The 22108-nt window shown below is 40.6% G+C and overlaps 1 protein-coding gene across 5 annotated transcripts; it reads right to left on the bottom strand.

Annotated features, from left to right (window-relative positions):
- Positions 1-763: 763 nt before the first annotated feature.
- PTCD2 (pentatricopeptide repeat domain 2) lies at positions 764-22056 on the bottom strand. 5 transcript variants are annotated; one of them, XM_067316203.1, is made up of 10 exons: positions 21941-22056; positions 19586-19678; positions 17266-17413; positions 16352-16469; positions 14771-14849; positions 14006-14097; positions 10529-10642; positions 8889-8963; positions 7953-8066; positions 764-847 (listed from the first exon to the last, which is right to left on the bottom strand). In XM_067316203.1, exons 1-10 carry the CDS (start codon positions 22044-22046, stop codon positions 809-811), a joined length of 978 nt encoding a protein of 325 aa, XP_067172304.1. In that variant the 5' UTR covers positions 22047-22056; the 3' UTR covers positions 764-808. The 5 variants fall into 5 exon arrangements, with proteins under 5 accessions (XP_067172304.1, XP_067172300.1, XP_067172301.1 ...); XM_067316199.1 differs by lacking the exon at positions 764-847 and adding an exon at positions 5093-7182; XM_067316200.1 differs by lacking the exon at positions 764-847 and adding an exon at positions 5093-7182 and having other exon boundaries at positions 17284-17413.
- Between the last annotated feature and the right edge of the window lie 52 nt (positions 22057-22108).

The following is a 22108-nucleotide window of genomic DNA, read 5'->3' as shown; positions in this document are numbered from 1 at the left end:
ATACTGTCTCCCAGACACATCTGCTCTGCCCCTTTTGCTCTCACTTCTCTTCAGGTTACGGTAACCCTCCCCCCACATACCTACTGTAAAGCTAGGTTAACAAGTCTGTTTGACCAACTGTGGCAAGTGTGTCTTTGCAAATATGTCCCATCCCTGCTCAGTAGCCCTCACTTCTCAAAGAGCGACATGTGGCCACAGAAGTCAAAGCCCTGCCTGTGACACCAGCCACACAGCCAAGCATTGAACATAATAAGTCCACTTCTGCCTGAGCTTTTCCCCCCTCACTGGCAGGATTGAGGGACCACCACCTGCCTCCCCTGCCTTTCACTCTCACCTCCAGTGCTCTGTAGCCACTCTTAATATCCTCCAGGTTAATCCTAGCAGCATCACTGGTGCCCACTTGGAAGAGCAGCATGGGGTAGTAGTCCAAGGACTGGACAAGACAAGGCAGTCCCTCCACAGCCTCCCACGACATCAGGTCAGATTGGCAGATTGGTGCCTCCATCTCCCATAGGAGGGAGTTCCTATAACTACCAGGTACCTTTTACTTTTCATGTGAACATGAGGTGCAAGCTCAGCTGGCTCTAACAAAACCCAGACTTGTATAGGTCTGATTTGTGCAGATGGTCCCTACCTCAACCCTTTTCTATTATCAGTGGTTCACTGTTTGCTTTGTGTTGCTTCTTGGAATGGGGACTTGGGGGCTGACCTTACCTGACAGTATATGAGAAGTTTTGCTGTTACTCACAGCATCAGTACTTGCAATAACCAGCATCTGTGCTTGGGGAGGTGACAATCTCAGTTTTCACTACATGTACTGCTGGAATTGATTAGGATGTCCAGACAACTGCACAGAACAAAAAACACACCATAAGCTCCTCAAAGTATTCCACTTTCTGCAAACAATTTCTCCAATTGCTTAAGAAGAGCCAAACACAAATACATTGTATTTCATGTCATGAAGTCTGTGATCAGTATCAGTAGTGGTTTTAAGCTTTCCCATTCCCTCTCATTGCCTAAATCAAATAGATGGAAACAAGGTGATTGAAAGATTTATTCCTCATATCAGCCTGGAAAGAGAGCACACAATCAGACATTTGCTGAGTTTAAACAACTATCCACAAACAGTAGGAGAAAAGTAAGAGAGGAGGAAGGGGATGTATGTGAAGTATCTACTTTTAATGACCTTGCTAAGGAATATATGGCCACAAAAGGGCATGTAAGCAGCCACAGCTTAAAAATAAATAAAATTAAAAATAATAAAAAAAGACAATGAAGTCTATACAAGGATTCAACCTGAGACAACCTTGAGAAAACAATAAACTTGAATGGCTGTAGACCTATATACTACAGATCTGCCTACCTTCCATAGTGCTGCAAAGTTCTAATGAGGTTTTTGTTTCAAAGTTATTTAAACTTGTCTACAAGGTTCATTAAAATAAGTCAAAACTCCTCCTGAGGCCTGGAAGCATTCCTGAGCTCCCCTCCAATGACTAAGCCTTTCACCTTCATTTTTATTGTTTGAAACAGAAAATTAAGTTTGGAGAAGGACAGAGGAAGCTATCCTTAATTACCAAAACTCAAGATACTTGTTAAAGGGAATACCCCCCTCCCCCCCCAAAAAAAAGTAGTATTAATTCATGGAGAAAAGCAGAAGCATCTACAGCAGGAAAATAAAGTATTTTGAAGACTGCACAATCTGAATGTAAAAATATGAAATGTAACACTACTTCTACTTAGGCTGGAAGAGGTATCTCTTAGATATAGAGTAGGTGTAGCGCATTATGCCTTTTAAATTGTCAATAATATACTAGAAGTAACAGCAGCAGCCTCTCTCCTAGGTCACAGATTTGTATTTCCGTACAATACTGTAAAAATTATGTTGTGATGACTGACAAAGATGATTTTCAACAAATGCATTAAATTTTCAAATTAAACATTGTAAACCTCTGGGTTTGCAGTGTATGCCAGTTACCAACCATTAGAGACTGTTGACTAAGACTCAGATTTTCTGTTCCATACTTGTTAAAGTGGTTTGTGGTAAATACAGGGCAAAACATTCATTTGGCCTTGCCTTTACATAACTGATCCTGCAGCTAAAAGTTACACCTGAAATTCATGTTGGTAGGAAAGTATGACCAAGAACGCCATCTGCTGTCTCCCAATTACACTTCTAAAAAGCTTTTGGAGTGCATAGACATACACAAAACTCATGTTTATTTTACTGTAGGAAGAATATTTGAATGTGATAAACAAGTCAATCACTTGCCACATAATAGTGCCCAAAAGGGCCTTCAGACCTTCATCTGAGCTACTTACTACACAAAACTATAAGCGGCATTTGCTAGGAAAGTCTCTTGCATTGAAACCTAGAAAAAAAAAAAATGCAGTGATTTACTTTGAAATGTATATGCCTTGCTTTTCCAGCGTGTTAACCAAAACCATCTATTAATTGAAATCCACAATGCTGGCTTCTCTTTAATTTTATGGCTCATCCTTGATGAAAATTCCATATAAACCAACTATAATTATTTCACTGGCAGCAATATTATACTGCATATTCCTTTTCTCCAAGGCTGTCTCCTAGATGTGCTCTGTAGTAACACAGCCCTTGAAATACCAAGCATTCTGACCCAGCAAAACATTTAAGAATTTGCATAACTTTAGACAAGTTTGGTTTCCTGAGCTTGACCCTGGGAAACCAGAAGCCAACCACACTTAAATACCCCAAATTAAGTATGTGGTTAAAGACACTTCTGGACAAAAGCCAGAGTGCTCAGCACCTTGACACACCAAAAGCTAGCTTTATAAACACACACACACACAAATCCAAGCTTTCTGGATCAACTCCAAGCAGCTGCACAACCTGTATGAGACAAACCAGACTTTGTGTGAAATCAGCTGCGTGTTAGAAGTTGTTCTTTACTCTTACACCTCTTTTCATAAGTGAGGATACTACCAGTCTTCCACAAGCCTTCCAGAACAACCTCCAATATTCTATCTGAATTTTAATTGATCTGTGTTTCTTTCAACTTACTCTTTAATCTTTTGGGGAGCATGCTTTCATTTTCCAGTGAAGCGTTATCGGCTATTTAAACATCAAGGTTTTTCAGATCTTTCACCGTAGAGCCCCTTAACTTGAATGAGGGTGAGGAATGCTCGGCCAGTGTTAGACCCCTGCACTCTGTTTGTCAGTTCCCTTTTGCTTCAGAAGGGGACAACAGAGCAGGAGCCTGATGTACCAGCTGTAAGACCATCACTCCTGGTACCAATCTTCCTCCCACTTGCAAGTCTATAAAGACATATTGCTTGTTACAGGCTCATAATAGATACAGCATTCCCCTCCTCTTCCAAGAGAGGGAAATGTGGTTTCTCCTTAAAACAAATTACCAACTTAACAGTTAGCTTGAGTCAATCTCAAGCAAAGCAGTAGTTATGAGAACAAAGAACAGAAAATGTTGATTATATTGAATTACAGTAGCAGAAGTTATCATTACTTCAACTGCAGTCAGGATCCAGCCTAAAACTGGGACCTAACCAAACCAGAGAAATAGGCAAATAACCACAGAATCACAGAATCACTGAGGTTGGAAGGGACCTCTGGAGATCATCTAGTCCAACCCCCCTGCTCAAGCAGGGTCACCTAGAGCACATTGCACAGGATTGTGTCCAGGCGCGTTTTGAATATCTCCAGAGAAGGAGACTCCACCACCTCTCGGGGCAACCTGTTCCAGTGCTCTGTCACCCTCACAGTGAAAAAGTATTTCCTCATGTTCAGATGGAAGTGTCTGTGTTTCAGTTTGTGCCCATTGCCTCACATCCTGTCGCTGGGCACCACTGAAAAGAGTCTGGTCCCATCCTCTCGACACCCTCCCTTCAGATACTTGTACACATTGATAAGATCTCCTCTCAGCCTTCTCTTCTCCAAGCTAAACAGGCCAAGCTCTCCCAGCCTTTCCTCATAGTGGAGATGCTCCAGTTCCCTAATCATCTTTGTAGCCCTTCGCTGGACTTGCTCCAGTAGTGCCACATCCCTCTTGTACTGGGGAGCCCAGAACTGGATGCAGTACTCCAGATGTGGCCTCCCCAGGGCTGAGTAGAGGGGGAGAATCACCTCCCTCGACCTGCTGGCAACACTCTTCCTGATGCACCCCAGCATACCATTGGCCTTCTTGGCCACAAGGGCACATTGCTGCCTCATGCTTAACTTGGTGTCCACCAGCACTCCCAGGTCCTTCTCCGCAGAGCTGCTTTCCAGCAGGTCAACCCCCAACCTGTACTGGTGCATAGGGTTATTCCTCCCCAGGTGCAGGACCCTGCACTTCCCTTTGTCGAACTTCATGAGGTTCCTCTCTGCCCACCTCTCCAGCCTGTCCAAGTCTCTTTGAATGGCAGCATAGCCCTCTGGTGTATCAGCCACTCCTCCCAGTTTTGTATCGTCAGCAAACTTGCTGAGGGTGCACTCTGTCCCTTCATCCAGGTCATTGATGAAGAAGTTGAACAAGACTGGACCCAGTACTGACCCCTGGGGGACACCGCTAGCTACAGGCCTCCAACTAGACTCTGTGCCACTGATCACAACCCTCTGAGCTCTGCCATTCAGCCAGTTCTCAATCCACCTCACTGTCCACTCATCTAACCCACACTTCCTGAGCTTGTCTGTGAGGATGTTATGGGAGACAGTGTCAAAAGCCTTGCTGAAGTCTAGGTAGACAACATCCACTGCTCTCCCCTCATCTACCCAGCCAGTCATTCCATCATAGAAGGCTATCAGATTGGTTAGGCATGATTTCCCCTTGGTGAAGCCATGCTGACTACTCCTGATCACCTTCTTGTCCTCCACATGCTTGGAGATGGCTTCCAGGATGAGCTGCTCCATCACCTTTCCAGGGATGGAGGTGAGGCTGACTGGCCTGTAGTTCCCTGGGTCCTCCTTCTTGCCCTTTTTGAAGACTGGGGTGACATTGGCTTTCTTAAATAACAAGTAATCTTGGCCCTTAGGATGAATCTGCTTTCTTGCAATTAATACATGTATAAAAATGCTAAATTAGGCAATTCAGTAGTATTGACCTGATATTTGCAATGTAACAGATTAAACCGGTCAAACCATCTTTTATTGCATATGAAAATGTAGTTTTACATCACAGTTTTTCCCCCCCCGAGAGAGGCAAGCACCCGAATAAACTCAGTAGTTCACTCCTTTCATTTTGCTTAAATTAATCCTTGCCACACAGAAATACAAATCCTGTAATCAAATTCATGGATAAAAGATCAGGAAGTACTTAATGGTGTGGTGTTAGAACTATTGAAAGAATTTCCAGTTGAGACCAAGGGGAACTGCTAAAAGTCTGTAAACTCCTGAACAACATCCAAAAATTAGAAGTTACACATGATGTTCCAGAACCAGCATTCCAAAAAACACAGCTGTAATGTTAGTGAGTCTAGCATGTGATACTTCAACCAAATCCTGTACAGTCATAAAAAAGTGCACACATTTCTCCAAAACATGATATAAATTTCAAAACAGAAATTGTTACAAATATGCACACACGCCAACTCCATCCACCGCATAACATTGTTCTGTACATTTTAGTATTAATAAATAAAATATATCAGTGACAGAAAGGAGTTGCGGTCCCAGAGCCTCAATGAAACCAGTATTATTTTACTCCGACTTGCTTTAATGGCTTAAGATATATCCCTACATGCTGGGTTCTTGCTTCTTCAGTGATCCGCCGGCTTCAAAAAACTTTCATATAGCATGTACAATCCATCCACAGAAGGAATTCTTTGAATTCTGAATTTGCTTGATTTAGGATACCTTTACAATTAAGAAGTAAAATAAATCTCACTGGAGAGATAAGGAGGAACAACTTGGAGAGCACCAACCTGGGTGGGCTCCAGCCATTCTTGTGCTCACGGGACTGCTTACTAAGTTTTAAATCAGCAGGCATATGCACAAATACCCCCAAATCACCTAGGTACCAGCCAGGGTATTGCTGTTTCCAATTCTTTCTACTCTGGAGGGTGAAAGATCTTTGGATATGCAGAACTAATAGTTACAAAACAACTGTTCATAATAAAACCAAGCACTTGACCTAGAATCATTGAAGTTGAAGCTTCTTTACGCTGTTTTCATGACCAAGTTTTAGGCTAGAACTGCATCTCACCTGCATAATTCACTTGTAGTTTGAATCATACTTGCTAGGACTAGACTTAATTGCAAATTTGTAATCAAAATCTGCTTGTCTCGGGAGTCTTATTATCAAAAATACAATCTGAGAGAAGCAAGACGTAGGGTCGCTCACTCTGAGAGGACTTTTGTTCACAAATCTCCTTCCAGTGAGAAAACAACCAGTCAACTACCTTTGTAGCCTTCCATACTATCTTCCATAGTATTTCCACAATCCCTTTTGATAAAAAAAAAAGTAAATACACTAATATAGTCATTGCTGAAGATAAAGATAAGAGAAGCATAGAACAAAGCAAGTGTCTTTGATGCCTTTCATATCTTGAGGCATACAAAATCTGAACAAATGGTTAATGTACTTGGATATTCTTTTGTCTAGGGTCTGGACTGCATCTATATACAGTCAGAACATCACATCTGATGAACACCAAATTTTCTTCTCATGAACCACAAAAGTCAGGTCAGACACACATACTATTTTTGTTCACTTCACCTAGGACATTCAGTATAGGAAAATCCTGATTTAAGTACTTGAGGAAAAATTCAAAACATTCTGATCACTCCATTTTGGAATAAAAAGAAATACACACCTTTGACTTATTTTTTGGCATGAAAATTCAAACACGGAAGCCACATGATACATGTTTAAAATGCAGTTTCACACAAGCAACTTAAACAATTGCCCAGAGTGGAGGAAGAGAGATGTTTTATTCAAGCATGCTTCTAAGTGGTGGTAATTACAGTTCAGTTTATCATCAAATATTGAACTACTCCAACAACAGATTTGAGTGAAGTGGTTTAGCAGCCTGATAGCCCAACTGCTTTTGTTTTAAAAGCTTTGCACGGTTCTTCTCTGAACTAGGAACCTGGAAAAGCATGTCGTCCAGCGTGCAAGTGGTTATCTGTCCTGAAGCTTGTAGTCTAGTATAAATATCTCCTAATTTGGAGGAAAGGACAGGGTTTTCTTCCGTCTTTTCCCTGACTGTAGCCAGCTAAGGATGGGCAAATGACATACTGTTACATGTCAGCAAGTGAAGGCACTATATTCCAGACAAGCATTCACTCAAAGAAGAAGGGGCAGGGGGGAAGCCAGAAAACATAAGATAAAAGGCGAACACAATGATATGTAAGAAGAGGTTTTTAAGCAGCACACATTACACACCACCAGGCGATGGTGGACATGCAGTGGATAACAATTTGAGAGAGTCTATTAGATTTAAAAACTTCCTTAAAGTAGCACAGTCCTGTTTTCAATCCTAGCACAGACTAATACAATTTTCTATTTAAACCCAGGCAACATAGTTGCTTCCTGGAATCTCTTTTCCAGATCAGCATAATTATTTCTATTGTATTATCTAACATACTAAATTTGCAGTCCTGATCAATGAAAGTCATACTCCAGAACACTGAAAATTTCAGTAAACTATGCCATATATACAGAGTATGAACTCATGTATGAGTGAGTCTGCTAAACGCTGTTGATCAATAACCTATTGTAGAAGGAATGGGTTAAGACTAATGTTTGGTCTTTTAGTAAGTGTTATAAATTTGCCAAACAAAAAATCAAAATACAACACTGATACATACAACATCTATTGCAGCAAAGTTGGATGAACTTGGGCACTTGAAGTTCTGTAACTGAACAGCCACTATCATGGTTTAGCAAAACATTGTGGACCTCCCCTCAGGCCTGTATCCCTGACCTGTGTGCATCAGTGATGCTATGCTTTCTAGCTGATTCAGTTCATTATTGTATACTCACCACCTGCTCAGAAAACTCAATTTTTTTCACAAAGGGCGAAGTATCTACTTCTACTGCTGCCTCTAACATCTTTATTATTTCTTCTAGTGAACCAGACTTGAGCTGGACAAGAACCTGAAAAATAAGATAAAATCCACATCCCACAAACAATACTTAACATCAGAAAGCAAGTTTTTTTTTTTTTTTAAAAGTGTTTGAGGAGGACATAAGGAAGCAAAGCAGGAACAAAATATATTTCTAGACGCTGTGTAGATAAACCATTGATCATGAAGAAGGCAGAGGGAATGACTGATTTCCACTGGTCAAATTAGTTTCTTATTTTTACAGCTGGGACCTGGAAAGGAAGGGCCAGCCTGGAGGCAGAACTCCTCTGAAGGAGCTGTATTAACTGTTCTGGAATAAAGTGTTTTTTCCATAGCTTGTAGAGATCACTTACAGTACATGCACAGTAGACTTCCTCTCAGGTTGTAGATCATGCAACTAAAGAAATAATTTGTTTTATGTACATACATAGTTAAGGTTCATAGGGCTGAAGCAGGCCTGAAGTGAGCAGAGCAGAGACAATGAAGACATTTATTTGGAGCTGTGGTGCTTTTAATCTCTTTTAGCAACAGAGGGGAAAAATTCATAGTGTCATAACTAGAAATTTTTCCCAGGTCTATACTCATTCATGTAGGACTGGTCTACTTCCCATCTATAGTAAGAAGTCAATTAAAGGGGGGGGGGAACAAAGATTTTTTTTTTTTCTTTTAACTCCTAGTGTAACTCATCCAACTGACAAACTGTCTGTTGGCAGACAAAAGCAAACTCGGCAACATTACTGAAATAAGTATATGCTGCTAAGAACCTGGCCTTCTGCTACTTTGCACTTGAGAGTTGTTTGTCCAGTATAGCATATTTCTCTGTACAACTCTAATACAAAGCAAGCATACTTACACTAATATTATTGTATAGTTTGTTTTCTGTTTTCATTATCTGAGAATAATAAAATTGGGCTTGTGCCACATCATTCTAGGAGGAATTAGAAATAAAAACAAATATATAATTATACACGTATGACACACTTTCACAATAAAAGTTCAAGAAAAATGAGTTCTTACAACTTGTCAGTGAATCACAAAGCAGTCTAAACCTCTAAACCCCCTTCACTAAAAAGTCTCATACAGCACCCAGCCTGTAAAAGGAACACCCCAAGCTGGAGTTCCCATGTTGTCTGGCTCACTAGCACATCAGACAGTATTTTCAGATCTCAGGTCTCAGATCAGTAGGGAAATGAAGCATGCAACCAATACTGAGCGTGAGAGCACCTAAAAGATAAAAGAACTACACATGCTCAGAGTCTGGCACATGCTAGATAGAGCACTTAAATAAAATGTAGCTTATGTTAATACTGGTTATTTTTCCCTGTCCAGCACTTTTTAACCTTTTGGCCATACTCCTCTACAGTACTGTATCTATGACATGAAATGATTTGTACAGACAATAAATGTAACACTGACATTTACTAGACCAGCATCAGATACTTGGGATCAAGACATCTTTCTTGTAGCAAGACATGCTGCCAAAGACTATACAGTTTAGGAATAGTTAAGTGTAATCATTATTCTGTTTGCAAAAAGAAAATTTTACCTAATTCTTATAAAAAACACAGGCATCAAGGATGTCATGCGTTTCATAGCTAGAGATTTTGGTTTTTAACCTCAACACCAATGAGAAGCCCCATCATGCTACCAGGCACATGAATAAATTAGTTTTGACAACACTGTTGTTCAGTCTCTACTGTTCCCAGAGATGATACAAAGAGACCACAGAATAACAACAAAATTTATAATAATGCTATTTCATGCATTTACATGCATGAATAACATCAAATCACTAGGTCTTATAGTGCCCGTGAAGAGACTTTTAGACAAAAAGCAGAGAGCATTCAAAATTTGCTCAAGACAAACAATTAACGGGAGAGAAAAGATTAGGCTTTAGGATTGCTAATCTCCTGTCAATCTTTCACCCTCTACTGCCTCAGATCCTTTTCACAGCAGGGTTTAAGCATGAGTTATATGGAAAACCTTACCCTGAAGCTACATGTTGTGGAGAAAGGTACACCATCTCCCAAGCAGCAGGGCAATACACATTATAGCCTTTAAATATGCTTCCCCAGATAAACATTTTGAGGAGCTGACTATGTAAATACTTTAAATTTATTATTTTTATTGTATATAAAGGAAGCCATCACTAAACACAGCAACATCTGCAGGACTGGGTCCATGGGTACATCTAAACCTGCTGACCCAACTCTTCCATTTTGGAAGAAAATTCTGCCATGTGACACTGTCAGTGGCACAAAATGTGCCTCTGCATTAGACTCAAGACATATGATTAGATTTCAGAATTTCCATATTCACTTTATGTAGGAGTTACCTACAATCCAACTCTTTCAGGGGCATAAAAATTATAGCACTTGAAGTTATTGCACAGATCATGCATGCAACATGATCTCTATGTTTGCTTTCTTTTACTATCATATTGCAAGGCATGCACAGAGATTCAGGAATAAACCAAAACAAAAATCACTGTACCTGTTTCAGAGCAAACGCCACAGCAAAGTAGAATGCTCGTAGTGGTAATGTGTCACCTTTTAGCTGTGCTTCTTCAAGCAGCTTTGCAGAGATTTTGCAAGACTCCAGGCTGTCCTGTGTAGAAATTTCAATCTAAGCTGCAGTTGTTAATTCTGTGATCTGAAAGGGCTGTAGGCAACTGTAGAAGCCTAAGTTCACTGCATTCAGAAGTCAACGCACTGTAAGATCAGCAAGGCAATTACTTCTACATCTGAACTCAACCAGCACTTCTTGAGAAGCACAACACCAAAAGATGATATTCAGAGCTACAGAGTTCAGAAGAGGGTAAAAATAACTTCCTTTTTTTAATGTAATAACTATGCCTTACTCTGACTGTTTCAGCTGCTACAAGAGATAAAATGAACCCCTGGCAGTCTGCTAAAAGCAACAGATACTTTCCTTTCCACTTTCATATCATTCTCAAGTCAGGAGGAAAGCTGACTTTTCCTCCTTCCTTTACTCTAGCATCTACATTGATTAGTTGATGGGGTGGGAGTGTGTGGGGGGGAAATCAATGTTTTCTAAGCTTTGGACTATTTAGCACCACTAACCTGAGAGATCTGAGTATGTACAAATATGAATATTTATCAGTTTTGAGTCCGACTCTTACAGAATAAATCTTACAGAAAATACTTCCAGAGCAGATATTCTAATGCAACAGGTTAGATATCTGCCTGTTTTCCAACATGGAAAGTTTGCATTATTTCCGGAAAGCAAAAAATTACAGTGTTCCATCTTCTCTTTCAATTTGCAATCAACTAACCCAAAAGTCAAGATTTACCTGCACACTTAGCCTTATGGGCATAAGCGATCTGCAAACCATTGTTGTGAATGACATACTGTAATAACAATAATGTCATTATTTTCAATAGGAGTCCATAGTAAAATTCAATGAGTTTGCTTGTACAAATCATACAAATTGCTTTGTATCTTACAAACCAATCCTCAAGAACAATGCTTCTCGAACTGGAAATTTTAAGTAGATCTGTTTGGATCCCAAGCATATTAATACCCGCCAAACTTAAGAACTGGCAGCAGCAAGGTTTCTGAAATAACTGGCACCACTGTTTCAGACCTTCATGTTACTTTCTATTATCTGGTGTCAATCTCTGTTCTTACTGTTCAAAGTGTCATTCCTGCAAAATACAAACCTTGTCTTTACAGCAGGGTCTTCCTTAGGGTGCTCAGGGGATACTTTTCCATTCTACTGCTGGATGGTCTGTACAGCTTGTTAAAACACCTTTTAAACCACAAGAGAAGTCCCACAAGTCTTTGAAAATTTAGAAATATTCTGACCACCAAGAGATTGAGTACTATTACATACGCATTTTGTTGCCATCAAAAGGCCTACTGCCATTTCCTGCACTAAAAGGATGACCATCTGTTTACCTTAGAGGAAAGAAGTGCCTTACAATGATTTAAAACATCCCAATAATTGACTTCAAAAGCACTTCTGTACAAAGACTAAACATTAATTCCTCTGTTTATCCACTAGGAACAATCCCAGCTTTAAGCCCTGTACATTTTTCTGAGTTGGTCCCTAACACAGTTATTCAAAAGAAACCAAGAATTAACCAGGTACAAATTCAGCACTGCTGTTAACAATGCCAGCTCCATTATTTCCTGCATTCAGCTAGTGCATGTTGAAGCTATTGAAGAATTTTCCTGAGCTTCTTACGTTGCATCTTTAGCAAAAAGTTTTTGAGCTCAATAGTGTCCCCTCTTAGCTTGAGGTTTTAGCATTTACCACTAAAAGCAGAATGAACAAACAGATTAGGCTTTCAAAAGACCTCCATCTAATCCTCTTTAGTGCACAAAGGGTTAATACAGCTTATTCCCCTATTGGTAGTATTTTATCTTAATGTAAAAACAGATTTACTGTGGCTGTTAGAACAACTGAGTGGCTGTTTAGAATCATTTCCGCTCTATTCTCATCAACTCGCTAATCAAGTAATGATGGGCCAGATTGTCTGTAAGAAAACAGACAGGGCCAGAAGCAGCAGAAAACAAATGTCTCAAGAACACCTTCCTTATGCATATGCCATCAATCATGGATCTCAGACAGCAGGCTACGGAAAGAACTATGGAAAGATTTTAGAGATATAAAGAGATACTACAACAGATGAAATAAAGGATACCTCAGAGAAGCACAGCTTGGTTCTGTGAAAGCCTTTAACCAAAGGGGCACAAAGTGTGGATCAAGGAACAACCTTGAAGTGCTAAGTATTGCCTAAGTTGACGCAGAGCAGCAAACACCAGCTTATAAACTTGTTTTCCAGCACAGTGTCAAAGTCTTTATACACTCATAATTGCTTAGTAAAGGTATCTCCTAAGTAGAACTGGTAACATTCCCAGACTGACTGCAACCATTAATCTCCAGCTGTTTCTAACAGCAGTTTCCACAGCTCTTCTCTTTGAGTGTTCTCCATCTACTGTCCCACTCTCCAAACACCACAGCCACATGGCTATTCCTATTTCCCCTGGCCTTCTAAAGGCAGCTTCAGTTCATTAGAGCTGAGGATTTCAAAAGCACCATAGAAATTACTGATGGGCTACCGTTTCAGGTCAACTCTTTATTACATATGCATCATCAGTTTCACTGTGTGCTTAACTGAGAAATTTGAGAAGTTTAATCCGGTGATATCATTTTTCCATCAGCCAGTGATTTTCTTCCTTAAGAAAAAGGAAGAAATTGAAAAACAGTTTTCTTCCTTTTCAAATTTGAAAAGGAAGAGCAAAAGAAAAGAGTTTGAGGATCTCACTTTGCTACAAAAAGAGAAGCGCTCTAGGGAAACAGTTGTGGTACCTGTGTAGCCTAGTTTCTTACTCTGTTCTGTCTCTGTCTGATCTAATAACACAGCTGAGCTCAAGGGGCAGCCTTCTCACTGAAGGCATTCATTTAGGTTTCTTTTCTCCACTCAGTTGCCCATTTTCATCAGATATGTATGAACAGATTATCTTTGTGAACTCCTTGTAAAATTTAGGTGCAATTGCAGAAACAGCTCAGGAGTTACTTGGAGGGGGAGGGGGGGAAAAAAAGGGGAGATGTCTGACAAAGAGAACATACCATGTATGCCTTGTTTAAAGCAGCCAGACAAAACAAACACACTATTGCAGCTCAAGCACAGAGATGCACAAAGATGCAGAGGTCCCAGAGGAAGAATGCTTATCATTTAATCAACTGCTATATTAAATTTGTCTCAATGATTATATCTAACACTCTAGAGATTTGCTTTGTGACATTAGTTTACACAGAAAGCTATATATGTGCACCACATCATATACAATGAAGCTATGTATGACTTTAATATGTCTAAAATATTTGCATTAGATAAGAAATCATGACAGGGAACCTGTGGAAATTTTAAAATCCCCCAAAACAAGAGAGAGAAAAGGCAATTCAACCACTTTGTCATAGGGCAATATGAAAATACTTACCAGTTTGTAGCATATTGCAAATGCAAGTAGATAGGTTTCTTTGTTGAAAGGTATACCTTGTTTTTTCATTTCCATTAGAACTTCCAAAGCATCTGTCAAAAAATGCAGCAGTGTTATTTCACAAGTTTAAGGCTGTACCAGTAGTGACTAAAAAACTGTATTCATACATACCCCTTGTATTCATAAAGGGTCAGACTGATTTACTTATTTATTTTTGGCTTAAATGTTGCAGTAGCCACTTTGTGCACCCTAGTGAGACAAAACAGAAGCCTCAAGCTTGTTTTATAAAGCAAAAAAGAGTATTTTTCCCTGCTCTGACACAAATGCAAAATTGCCAGAAAATTTTCTTGTAGAAATTCCTGTTCCAAAATCCAAGTAAAACAAACTTTGAATGGGGAAAACAAAAAACTATGGGAAACTACAAATCAGAAGTTAAGCCTTCAGAGAAAAGGAGTTAGGAAAAAAAAAAAAAAGCCCTCCTGTATAATCACAATTCTGTACTATTGAGGAGGGGAGATAAGAATACCACTGCAAGCATGAACTAGGTAAAGCCTTCCACTACTATTACACACCATAGTGCAGTTCTTCGAAATCTCTTTGACAGAGATTTCTATGATGTTTGATCCTCCAAAACCACACATCGCTCAGCAGTATTTTTTTTATTTTTGTTTATATATATATGTATATACACACATATATACATGCAAATACATGTGAGAAGCATCCTCCTCAAAATGCATTTGCCTTAACACATGCAGTACTTACTTTCGTAATGGCCCTTTTTAAACAACATAGTCATCAGAATATGGAATGATGTACTCTCTGAGAAAAAACCACGCAAGTTCTGGAAAAGGAGTATATAAACAGAGCAAGCTTAAAGTTACTACAGTGACTTCATGTAGTGACTATTACAGTTATTGCACAGAGCACTGAGAAGGTTCTCCTACTAGAAATGAGCCCCATCTTCACAAGTTCAATGTGTAACTCTCTGGGTTCCCTGACCATCCTTCTGTCAAGTAATCGCTAAAATACCAGTGACTCAGTATGCTGAAAAGCTCACTTTAAACAGGAATTTCATAGAGATTTCCACTATTTGTTTTAAATGACAGATTATGTCATTTAAGTTAATGCAAGCAGAACTCACTGCATAATGGCAGCTCCAAAAACTTAGTAGATACACAGCTTCCAGCTAATTACCAACATCTTTGGGGTAAAGTACCATAACCACAAAACTGAAGGAATTTTCTGCTACTCAATACCAAACGATGAGCAGATCAGCGCAAGGGCTTGAGTCATGACAAGCATAGTAGTAGAACAAAGAAAAGATATATTTCACATTCCACTCCAAACACACTGTGCATTGGGAGAACGTGAATATCCATAATAAAATGACAGAAGTGTTAAGTCTGAATTTCTGTAGCAACCTCTGAAGAAGAGTTACAGTGACACTGCATATTACCCTCCATTATCTAGTACTACCTATCAGCTACCAAGTCCTGCAGCTACTATGGGATCTGTCTTGATGACACAGGTCTCAATGTAAAAACAAAACCAACCAAACAGAAAAGGACAGTCATACACATGCCTAGTTTAATAGCAGTAGTCCAAAAGACGCTTCTCCTGTATTTGTCTAGGTATATCCCATAGTTTCTTGTTGAATTAACATCATAGAGCTGACTTGTTTTGAACACACAATATTATTGCACAGATTTTCTTATGTATTAGATTTTGGACATGATATATACCTAGTCATAACGGCACACAACATTTATATAGGATTTTTCAGTTGCAAATAAATGCTCAGAAACAAGTCTTTGTTTCCTCAGGATAAAAATGACTGAGTGCCTGAGCTGATTAACATTACACCGTCTCTACAGGGTTCAAAGGGAGTTTCGAGTACAGAGTAGCATGGTACATCTGTTGGTGTAAATAATCCAAGGGACTTCAGAAGGCTGCCACAGAAAAACTCACAAGTTTTCATTTCTAGGAATGATCTAACGCAAGACAGGATGCAGGGAAACATGTATCAGCTGTGTTTAGTTGAGGAATTATTTTTTTATTCATTACTTTTTATTGAAATGATGCAATGATACAGAAGTACGATAATAGAAGTCATCAGTCCCCCTGTGCCCCCCTTTTTTTGGTGGGGGGATTGTTGTTTCACTTTCAGGCTCTCCCCCTCCCCCCCCCCTTTTTTTTTTTTTAAGTCAAAACCTGGTAATCACATCATTAACTTAATATGTTAATATCCTTGTTACTGCAACAGTATGCTCATATATATATCCTACCAGTCACTCAGACTGGAATAGTAACAACGAAATTTTCAAAATATATAGGGGACGTTACCTGATCTTTGATAAGTTCTACTGCAGGTGTTTCAAGGTCCAGCTCATAACACAGCCTCATAAATAGGGGCCCAAATTTAAAATCATGTAGAGCTGTAATTCCATTCTGTTCATGGTACCTATTGGAAAGATTCCATAAAGTTAATCACGTGATCTATGAAATTTGTCAAGGGAAAACAGCTTTAAATAGACAGTGAGATCTGCATGTGTAATGATAGAGGCAGCTTCTCTATCTGCACCAGTCAATGGCATTTAGCCAAACAGTAGCTTAATGTTATCAAAAAATATTGTTTTGACTGAGCTTAAAAAAAACAAACTAGTAATACGTAATTTCTTCTATTTCCAGTAAAGTAAGCTGCAGCAGATTAGTAGTAGAATGGGTCTCTACCACAAAAATCCCCAGCTATTTTACTTTCTATTCACAGAGCAATAGCACAGGAGGTAGCACTCATCTTTCCTTGCTGAAATACCTCAAAACTCTTTCTCTCCTGCACTTTGCTCTACAGAAAAGGGTGTTTTGCATTTTTTAATAATGTTTTCATAGCTTCTACACTGTAATTGCTGGAAAGGCTTTAACTCGTAAAACCTCCTAACCTGCCACTGCTGCGTCCAGATCAGTTTATAACTGGGCACATCTCTGCTTGAAGATGGCACAGCATACATCTCTACCTCTCAGCTGACAGCTTTCTGCGTGGCTCACCATTCACTCTGCATACAGTGGGACTCCAGTTCACTCCCATAACCTGACTCTCCTTTGAGCCTGAAGGTTTGCAAATCCAAGGTAAAGAAGAAAACAGCCTTAGCTTAAGGGATTAACTATGTAGACAGCCAATGAATTAGGGCAAACCCTCAGCTGCAGACATAACCTGAGATGATCTGATAAAAGCAAAATATAAAGAAAGAAAACAGTGTTACCTGGATTGGTAAAAGTACCTGTAAATAACTTTTCTGGCTAGTTCCACATCAGAAGAAGTCTGACATAAATGCAGTAAAATTTTTAATTCATGTTTGAGAATCGTTCCATTTTTCTTTAATTTTTCTTTAATACTTTTAAAATATGGATCTGAAAGTAAAACACATCACAGTAGCAGTCTATAGACAATTCCATTATCTGTGTTGCCTACTTGGTACCTGAAACATGGAGATTCAAAGGTGCAGAAAGATTGTTTTTACCACCAATAAAAAAGCATAAAGTTTCCCTAAAGAAGCACGTTTAGTTATTCCCACAAAGTGGGAATTTTCCAGATTTGGAAAATTAAGAGGATGCTTATTTTGGACTCAACTCCATTGCATATTTTAAGGAATATATCAGGTAATACAAAAATCTTAGAGGGGAAGAAAATTTTGTAAGTGACATTTTCTGCCTTATGCTTTTTTCTTAGTATCACCCAGGATTCAAACTAGCACAAACGCTTCTATTCAACACTTAGTACAAAAGATTTTAACTCCTTTATAATTGATGTAAATGCAGAGAGTCTCGTACATAATCTGTGTATTTCTACATATAGCCATATGCATAGTGTGACTTCCCCTCCCCAGAGGAAGGAAAAAAAAACCCCACCCACACCCACAACTCTCTCTATCCAGGACAGTTTCCCTATGACAGGGCAAGAAGACAGACCAGTCCTTCAGTAATCTCATGGCTCTGACCCAAACATACCCAGGACTAAAATCACACAGACCACCTGGCAGTCCTGCTCCTCTAATGACGCTGCCCCTCCTGTGGGAGGGTGAACTGAACTTCTGCATGGCAGCTCCTGGGTCACTGCTGTTTTCAAGCTAGTAACCTCCACAGGAGGGGGCATGTGAGCACTGCAAAGAGCAACATACTCAGGTGTTGAATGTTTATCTGTTGCTAAATGCAACTAACAGTCCTCAAGACAGATGCAGGACTGAGTACTGTGAGGTCAGAAGAATGTACAAGTACATATATGTGCATATTTTTTCATGATGTGTTCAAAGATGCACAGAAATTTAAAAACAATCGGGATCCGAACCATATTTGTAAAGAATACATGATCAGAATAATTATTACTGCTTTTTTCATTTCTAAACCAATATTTATTACTAGTCCTAATTACTTGTTTTCACCTTTCAAATGAGTACAAAAATCATGCACAAAGAAGCAGGTGGTTAATTGTTTTCAACAGTTCTCAGAAGCCAGTATTGCACAACAAAAGAGTAAACTGCAACCCATAAAACCAAACATGCGGCTTCTACAAAACTGTTCTAGCAAGTGATTGATCCATAGTAACAAATTCAATATGCCATAAGTACAGGACAAATCATCTCCAATAGGAACATGCCACCGTCATAGCAAAATATAGTAATATTGGACTTGACACGGCCCTATTTAAAGACTACTATCACTTAAAACAGAGAAACTGTCATTCTGACATCACCTCCCTCTCTGTCCCAGAAGACAGGTTCATATAAAACTGAATTTGATAACTGTGCATTCCTTGCCACTAAAAAAAATTAACTATACCCTTTGGAACAATTGTCAAAGTGAAAGGTTTTGTATCACTAGAACACATGCAGATGATTAAACAGCTGCAAAAAGTTCTTGCCCAGTTTCTAAGGGAGGATTTAAGTTTCCTTAAAGAAAGGAGTTCACATACACTTCAAACCAGCATGACAAAATCTCCATTAGGAAAAACACGCAGATCTTGCTCTTTCATCAGGTTGGAAAACCTGAACTTGTTTTTCATATTCTGAGTATACAGACATCATCTGGAAACAGATGTACAACTGAAAAGTTATATTAGGTGAAAGGAAAAAAGCTAAAAGAAAAAACTAGCTAAATTTACAGAGCAGATTAGAAGAGAATTACTGGCATAAGCCTTTTCTGGACAGCTAAGGAGCTGCTAGGCTTTGTATTAACTTTCTCTGTTGAAGACGTATTTGAAGCAAGATTTACAGAAAAGCAGTATTTTCCACTAGACCATCTAATGGATTTGGAAAAGTATGGACACAGGCATTTCAGGTTCAATGTAAACAGCTTACATACTTTAAAGCTCCACATTTTCCAGCACAGCATAACTAATATTGTTTCATTCTACAAAGCCTCAGACCTTCTGAATATTTTTGCTACAACCAATCTGCAAGAGGAAAATATAAGTTGTTGCTTTAAATGGAGTCTATTTTGCACCATATTTTGATGGCTTTGACTGTCTGCTTGTTTCCCAATACTCAGACCAGTATTGAGGGATGATCATCAAATAAATAATAATACCTTTATTGCCATGAACTTCATTTCTAATTGCCACTTTTGTCCGCTGAAATTCTTGTAACTTTAAATCATCTTCTGTTAGCAGATACCGCCTTCCTACCAGGAGAAGCGAAGAGGAAGGTTACTGTCTGCTTTAATAGTATTGATCTTTGCACATAAACTATTGCTGTTATTTACTGGGCTAGACCTCTGGAAGCACAACACTTAAACAACTGCAAGATTTGCAGTTGCTCATATCACTGAAAAAAAATCCAAGCATCATGTCATACCTTTTCTAGTATTAACATACAAAAGGAAAAAGCAGCATATCCTTACTAGATGTGCAAAAGAAAAACTAAAATGGAGACAGCATAACTCTCTCGCCTAGCCAAGATACAAGAGGATTCTGCACAGAAATAAGATCTTTCTTTCCATCTCAGAGGGATTTTTCTAATCTCTTCATTCACTAGAGCTCACAGCTTCCTTTCCTCATAACTGTTGCTCCCATTGTTGTAGAATGCATTATTCTGAGAGCTCCCAAGCCCATGAGGAAACTAGGGGGAAAAATGCAAAGATAATTATTTGGATGACAGCAACTCTCAGGAGACCTAGCAAAGTTCTGGTGCTGTACAGATACCAGATAAGAGATAGTCATTGAGCCTATAATCTCAAAATTAACTTTGGGTGCCAAGCTCAACTGCACTGTTTTGTAAGCTCCTTTAACAAAATTTGTCATGCAAACACTATTTGGGAAGTTCTTACTGTCACACACAGCTCTTCAGTAGTAGATTCTACTTGCAACCAGTGATTTTGTAACAGAGAGTAACTGTAATAGTTTACACAGTCACAATCCATCCACACTTCTAAGTTTCTGGCTGATAAAAGAATGATTCTAATCATGAAGGGACAATAGCAAGTATTGATCCAAGTTCGGTTATTTATTCTTCTGTACTCCTCTAGCTGTAAGTAGCAGGCCACATAAATAAAAACGCTTGTTTTCTACCTCAGCCAGGCAAGCTAACAATACACTCCATAAAATCGGGGGGGGGGGGGGGGGAGAGAAATTCACACCATGGCACCTGTACCCATGAAATTTAACAGGAACAACTCCAACTCATTTCCAAGAGTAAACAAATAATTACACTTTATTCAGCATGAAATTAACCTGGTTTACCCAGCCATTTACACCCCACAGATCTTCTCAGCTGGTCTAACCCTGAAAGATCATCCCTGATTTGACCTCTCTCAAGCTGATGCTGGAATCATGTTGATGTTTGGAGTTGCACACATACCACAAGCACTCAGCAGTCACAAGCTATCAGCAGATAGCTTTGGGCAGAGCTTTACTCTTCCAGAATTCAATTCTGTGAATTCTACCATTTCCTTAACTTCACACCTTACAAAGTTAAAAAAAAACAAATCAAAATAAAGCTAAATAAAAGTTTTCAAGGCAAAAGGAGGGAGCCTGAAATGAACACCAGCCTGTGCGCACAGCAGCGTGCGGAGGCTGCTCTGGGGCTTTACAGACTGACCTGCTTATCTCTGATGTGTCACAGCCTTCCAGAAAGGAAGGCTAGGGTTGGATAGACCAAGGGTGAATTTCCACTTCTTAAAGAAGTACAGCTGAGCAATAAACAGATCAGAACATTCTGAGGTGGAGGTTCTCCCTGCGCATGCTGCATGTAGGGAGCCGGGGAGGACAGAGCCCGGGGGTTTCGCCCGGGTTATGCTGGGGGAGCCCTCTGCCAAACGCCTCCTTTCCATCCAGCCCTCGTTTTGGTCTTTGGGCAAGGGGGCACACCGACCTTCAAAACTCGGCCACAGCGAAAAGTGGCGTCAACGGGAAGGTGCAGTTCTCCCAGACTAAATACGCACTTAAGGAGCAGTATTAGGAAAAAAAAAAAAAAAAGAAAAAGCGAGACAAGAGACGCATAAAGAATTGAAATAACTAACGTGGGACTCGCGCCGTGGCGCGGAAGGCAGACCATCGCCGGGGCCCCCCTCCCAGCCCCGGCTGCTCCCCTCGCCAGCCGCCCCCTTCGGGTCGCGGGCCCCTTTACATCAGCCCGGCGCCCCCTTCAGCAGCTCGTACCCAGCCGCCACCAAGTGCGGGACACAGCAAACGCCGCCGGGGCGGGCTTTGCGCACAGCGGGTCCCCCGGCTCAGCCAGGGCCGCCCGCCACAGCACGTCCCCGCCCCGCAGCCCCCACAACCGCCCGCCGCGCCCCAACCGCCGCTGCGGCACGCGCGCGGCCGCCGGCGCTCGCTAGGCATGCCGGGAGCTGTAGTTCCCGCGCCGCCCTGCGGCGGCGGCAGCGGCAGCCCAGAGCCCCGGCCCGCCGCGCCGTCGCCGGCGCCCGCCGCGCAGCCCGCGGTACCTCCAGGCGCGCGGCTCCAGCAGCCCGGGGCGGGCGGGCGCAGAGCCGAGCGCCGCACCGCCTCCCGCGCCACCCGCTGGGAGCCTCCCGCCAGCACCGCCGCCATCTTGTGCGCGGGCGCGCCGGCGGCGGGGGGCGGGGTGCGCGCGGGCCCGCCCCCGCCGCGGG

This window comes from Apteryx mantelli, chromosome Z (assembly GCF_036417845.1).
Source record: "Apteryx mantelli isolate bAptMan1 chromosome Z, bAptMan1.hap1, whole genome shotgun sequence".
NCBI lineage: Eukaryota > Metazoa > Chordata > Aves > Apterygiformes > Apterygidae > Apteryx > Apteryx mantelli.
Note: the sequence above shows the minus strand (reverse complement) of the source record. Positions and strands in the feature narration are given on the sequence as shown.

What these genes read in the sequence shown, in the direction of transcription:
- PTCD2 (XM_067316199.1), bottom strand. Translation starts at nt 22,046, where the DNA reads ATGGCGGCGGTGCTGGCGGGAGGCTCCCAGCGGGTGGCGCGGGAGGCG. An exon ending in CTGGAGCCGCGCGCCTGGAG is followed by an intron (nt 19,679 to 21,940) that starts GTACCGCGGGCT and finishes TTCTCCTGGTAG; the next exon opens with GAAGGCGGTATCTGCTAACA. An exon ending in AACTATACAATAATATTAGT is followed by an intron (nt 8,067 to 8,888) that starts GTAAGTATGCTT and finishes CTTATTTTTCAG; the next exon opens with GTTCTTGTCCAGCTCAAGTC.